The sequence below is a fragment of the Hipposideros armiger genome, unplaced genomic scaffold (assembly GCF_001890085.2).
Source record: "Hipposideros armiger isolate ML-2016 unplaced genomic scaffold, ASM189008v1 scaffold_97, whole genome shotgun sequence".
Lineage (NCBI taxonomy): Eukaryota > Metazoa > Chordata > Mammalia > Chiroptera > Hipposideridae > Hipposideros > Hipposideros armiger.
The window spans coordinates 3406358-3412055 of NW_017731447.1; the positions used below are offsets into that span (position 1 = coordinate 3406358).

General features: G+C 46.5%; 1 protein-coding gene across 2 annotated transcripts in view; it reads right to left on the reverse strand.

Moving 5' to 3' along the window:
• Positions 1-2596: 2596 nt before the first annotated feature.
• The window catches only part of GARIN1B (golgi associated RAB2 interactor 1B), a 13910-nt gene continuing 10808 nt past the window's right edge, over positions 2597-5698 (reverse strand). Inside the window, exons 6-7 of one of the 2 annotated variants that reach the window (XM_019646103.1) lie at positions 4467-4634; positions 2597-3699 (exon numbers count right to left, since the gene is read on the reverse strand). In XM_019646103.1, coding sequence (XP_019501648.1) covers positions 3686-3699; positions 4467-4634 — 182 coding nt within the window. In that variant the 3' untranslated portion in view covers positions 2597-3685. The remainder of the gene's footprint in view (positions 3700-4466; positions 4635-5698) is intronic. The other variant, XM_019646104.1, reaches the window with a different exon arrangement.

Consider the following 5698-nt stretch of genomic DNA (forward strand, 5'->3'; position numbering starts at 1 on the left):
CCGCACCCCGCCCCTTTCCGCCTCACCGGGGGGCCTTCTGACCAATCAGCAACAAACCCGCCGCTGACGCAGAGCTTTCCTGGGCAGCCATTGGTCCTTTAATCGCGTAGCCTCCATTGGCTGGAAAGCGCCACGTCCCCGAGCGCGCCTAGTTGCGTGGGCGAATTCCCGCCCAACTCTGGTCCCAGGTCCTGTTGGGATGGCGGGACCCAGCCCCCTACTCTAGGCGGCTGTGGGCGAGGCACCCTGTCTGCCACGTCCTGGTTCATGGAGCGTGAGTATGTCTGCAGAGGATTTCTTGGATCGCTCTAGTTATCTTCATGCCTTTGGCACCTTCATAATCTGACTGTATTATGAAGGAAAAATGGGCCACATGCTAAACCTGGCAAGCTCAGGGGAAGCCTGCATGGTGGGCCTTATGAACTCAGGCCAAAAGTAATCACACAGTGTGGTATGAACATAAAAACTCCTAACTAAAAGAGGGTCATGGCGGGTCTTTATGTAGTTCCTGCCTGTGTATGCTCCCAACTCCCAATTCCCCTACCCGGGGGTAGGCATCAACCAGCAATAGGCAAATTGTTATTTCTGCGGTCCTAACTCATATATAAATTACAACATCAACAACATCCATTATTTAAGAGTTCATAGAGAGAGGATCTAGACCTTATGGCCTAGCAAGCATCTCCAACGGCTACCCTTTGGCCACACCTCTGTCCTCCCAACACCCCTGGGACACCCATGGTGCAGAAACTCTGTGTTAGTATCAATGTACTGATGATCTATACTGGTGCAATGTATATCAAATACCATCAATAAGTATCCTGACACATTACTGGATGAATGGTAGCAAACGATCATAATGAGAGTGATGACGAGGAGTTGATTTCAAAGTTGTATCTGAGTCTTGGAAATTTCTAATGTTTGAAGATGGTGAAGGGGTGTTGATGAGAATAAATCAGCAAATGAAACTCAGAAGAAAAGCCAGCAAAGGAGGAGGAACACCAGGAGAGTGCAGTGTTCTAGAATCCAAGTGAAGAAAGTTTCAAGGAGAAAGGAGTAGTCACATATGTCACATGCTGCTAACAGTGAGAGGTTGGCCATTGGCTTTAGCAATGTGGGGATCAGGTTTGCTGGGGTAGTGGGTCCAAAAATCTACTAGAGGAGTTCAAGAGAGAATGGGAAGCAAGAAATTGGAATGGAAACCCTTTCAAAGAGTTTACTATATAGGAGAGGAGAAAATGGAGCAGCAAGGGCAGAGGGGCCAAGAAAGGTTTTGTTTTATTTTGTTTGGTTTTTAAATGGGAGAAATAACTTAGAAGAAATGCCTGCTTGCTTATTGCTGGTGGGAAGGATCTTGGGACTAGGATCAAATTGATGATATAGGTAAAAGAAGGAAGAGTTAGTTGCTGGAGCAATGTCCTTGAGTAGGTGAGATGGGATGAGATCCAGCACAAAAGGGGAATAGTTGAACTTTACTTAGAGTGGAGACAGTTCTTCCATAACAACAAGGAGAGAAACTAGATCTGTGGGACTGGTTCCAGGTAAGTGGTAGACATGGTGGTGACAGCTTGGGGTTCTTTATAAATTGTTACTATGTTTTCAGTGAAGTGGGAAGCTGGATCAGTAGGAGGCACTGTGGGGTTGGAGGAGAGAGAAGATGTGAAATAGCCATTCAGCAGAGAGAACAGATGAGGAAAACACAGTATGATCTCCAGGCAACATTAAGGACCCTCTTGAGGCTTGTGATTATGACTCTGAGGTGAGACTGGTTAGTATGTCGGGCGGTTTTCTCCAGGCAAGTTTAGCGGCATGACGCAGGCATTGAGCTAGCACAGAATTGGACTCAGCCACGTGAACAGAATAAAGACTAAGAGACACAAAGGTGTTGAGGTGCTGGGGGAGGGGCATACTTAAGAATGGAGCAGTGCATGTAAATTTTCATGAGCAGTTAAACTCAGGTATATATTTGGGAAAGGGGCTATTTGTAGTATTAATGTGTTTGGAGCTGGGTCCAGTTTTCAGAATTTTCATGTTGCCTTTTAAAAAACGGTGTTGAGGTGCATGCAAGGGAATGATAATAATGATTCATCACAGAATCTAGGCTGTCAGGGAAGAAAATGAGGACATGAGGAGAGTGAGGGACAGTGAAAACCCAGAAGGAGCAATAAATTGTAGGATTGGTGGTGTCGAAGGATTACTGGACTCAGAGGGAAAGATAGGTGGAATAGCTGGAGAATGGGAATAATGGGGTACAGTTATTAATGCCAGACCCTAGAGTAAAATCAGGGGAGTCAGTGGCTGAGGAGGATGGAGGATGGGACCATTGGGCAAAAGTTCAAGGAACAGTGATCAGGATATGGGAAGGATCATCTATGGGGATATTGAAATCACCAAGGATTAGAACCTAACTCATCTTGGGAAAGAGTGACAGTGACCTAGGAGCTTACTTTTTAGCTCTCCAACATTTTCAGTCTGAAAACCACTTCAATAAAGAAAAAGACCCTTCTAGGAAATCTTAGATCAAAGCAAGATGTCCAAAACGCTTTCCAGGTGAAAGGTTGGGCAGTCTTTCTGAAATACTCATAGTCTGGTTTTTATTGTATGTGAAATATTGCACGTGTTAAACAAAGATGCCAGCCCGTGGGCCATTTCACAGACACTTCTTAGTGACTCTCCTGATCTACAATTTGCGAACCTCTGATTTTACCTGTGCTTTGAGCCTGTATCTCCTCACTTTGGAACTGATCATTTAATAAGCCCTAACAAGGTATGACAAAATTTAAGGGGGTGTCATATGCAAAAGAAATTGAGCCAGTGTTTATAGGGCTGAAACAACAAAACTTAGCCTGAACACAAAAGAGAAATTCCCCCATCTCACACACCTTGTCTGACTTCCTCCTGTAGGAATCTTTCCGCAGCCTCAAGCCCAAACTTCCATATGGAACACGAGGGCCAGGCTAGCAAGTCCAAGTTAGGGAATGGGCTAAGGAAGAAGGGCCAAAACTTGAATCAGAAAAGAGGGACTAACAAGAAAAACTGGCAAAAAAGGGAAATTTATGGAGAGGCCCTTGGCTGGAAATCGTCTCTGACCCTTATCCAGAGTAGCCTGAACAGAGAAGAAAGCACATCTCTTTTTTTGGTATATGGTCTTACTATCAAGTTTTAAATTAGATAAATAGAAGCTGGGTGAGGCGTCTCTAAGAGGTGTATTTCTTCTCTTGTCCTCTTCAGCTTTTCTCTGAAGCCCCTTCTGTTTCCTTTTCTTAACCACCTCTGTGTATCTCTCTTCTTTTCTGATTTCCTCCCTCTTCACCTCCATTTTGTTCTCTTCCACCTCTCCTCTGATCCTGCGTTCCTTTCCTTCCTTCTCTCCACCTCTTGGTCCTGGCCCTTCCGAGAACACATCGTTTTGTGTCTGCCTGGTGGAATGGAGGTGGGGTGTGGTGGTGAGATCGCCGAAGTTACATGCTGGAATAACGCTGGAATATTGCCTCTCATCCAAGAGCCATGCTCCAAAATGGTTCTCCAAGGAAAGGCTATGCTATCAGCGTGAGATGATTCTAGTTTTTCCCTAGTTGCAGCTTTCTCCTTCCCTCCATCCAGATAGTCAGTCCCTCATAAAGCTAATGCTGCAGAGTGGTACTGGCGAGGGCTGCTTAGATTCTCCCCAGTGTGAAAGGGTGGCTCAAAAAGAATTTCCTGTTAATGTAAGAGAGAAAAATATTCAATAAGATATAACTGGCCTAAAAAGCCCTTGTGTGGGCACATAGACACTTACGTTAATTTTTAAAATAGCCAACTATTACTAACATATCTTGTAAGAGTTAGGGGTTTATTAATAACATTTTATTTTAGAAAACATAAACCACTCTGTCTTCTTTAGGGACCTATCTCTGGTCAGATAGGCACATAAGAAGTAGTTCATGAATATTTGTCAAATGAATACATGGATGGATGGATGCACCTTGGAGCATGGAGAGACAAGCGCTTGGCCTACCCCGCCCCACCCATCCTGTCCTAGCTCCTTCTTACTCTGCAGCAGATGGTTAGGGCTCCCCAAGAGCTCTGGAAAGGAAAAGGGAGAGCCAGCTCTCCGCCTTCACAAAGAAAGAGCCTGTGGAAACCCTGCAGAGGCAGCCCTCATGTCTCCACCCAGGAGGGAGAAAGCAGCTCTAGTGACAACAGTATCATCCCTTAGAGCCACTTTGCAGGAACTCCTAGAGGCCTTTGGGGGCTCCTGAGGTGCCACACTTAGGGTTCATTCAGCCCAGTTGGAGGTAGAGAAGAACAGGGCAGGAAAAAAAAAGGGCTGAGGTGGTTGTGGCTGGCACCCCCCCACACACACACACACTCCCACGCCCTAGCCTCCTGGAAGCACCCTCAGGACCCTGGGATCTGAACCCAGGCCTGAGGTCAAATTCCAGGCCTGTCCCACGGAAGCAGCCAGACTAATCCCATGACTGTACCTATGAGTGAGGCCAGCTGTGGCCCCGTGGAAGCTGCCAAAGTGCTGAGGAGAGAGAGGGGCTGCGGCCCAGAGGGGTTCTCTCGTTCCCACTCTCCATAGGTGAAGGAAGCCCTCCAACTGAGGTCGCGGGTACATGGGATGCTGTCTTCACTGGGAGTATTTTTTTCTAGGTCAAAAAAGGAAGGCATTTGTTTGTACTTTAATTCACAGAGCACGCTCACAGATTATGGCCAACATTGGTGGGGTGCTTGTTACGGGCCAGCCACTGTTCCAAACAATTATGTGCATTAATACTCGTTGAATCCTCACAACGCCCCTGAGAGGTGAGCCCATTTTAAGGATGAGGACTTTGAGGCCCAGTGAGATTAAGTAACCTACCCATAGTCACATAAGGAGGAGGGAGACAGGATTCAAAGCCAGGCAGCCTGGCTCCAGAGCCCATGTTTTCACCACTACATCGTGTGAACAAGGCAGAGCCAGCAAAAGGAGAGGTTAACAGAGAATTTCCCCAGGACATTCAGCTAGCTGAACTGGCAATGGCCTTGAACCCAGATGGCCTTAAGCCAGAGCCTTTTCTTAGGTCATTTGGCTTCAGCTATTCAAAGGGTGGCTCGCACAGCCCAGCAGCTTTGGCATCACCAGAGAACATGAGGGAAATGCACAGTTTTAGTTCAGCCAGACCACTGAATCAGAATCTGCATTTCAACCAGAGCCCCGGGGGGACTGTCTGCACATGCATTCTAGTTTGGGAAGCACTGCAATAGGCCAAACTACCCTCCAATGGGGTGGGGAGTGTTGAAAGGTTCAGTCCTACAGGTAAACTTTTGGAGGCTGGTTTTTCCACATGTAGCTCTCTGTCTCTTTTCATCCAAAAGTTCCAAGAGGTTGGGGTGTGAGTGTTCTCCCAAACTGAAAGGGCATACTATTTAACACATGGCCCAAAGAGAAAGGAGGGGTTTTTCCCAGCTTCAAGGAAAGAGAAGTACCCTGAGGACATTCCAGGATGATTAATTGAAATCAGCGTAGGGACATCTTGGAAGTGGTGGTTCCTGTGACACCAGATACCCTGTAACTCTGAAATTCTAACTGTTCTAACAAATAAGTCCCAGAAATAAGTTTGAAATAGTCTCTACTTCTGTTTTCCTCAACCCTAACATGTGTGTGTGTGTGTGTGTGTGTGTGAGAGAGAGAGAGAGAGAGAGAGAGAGAGAGAGAGAGAGAGAGAGAGAG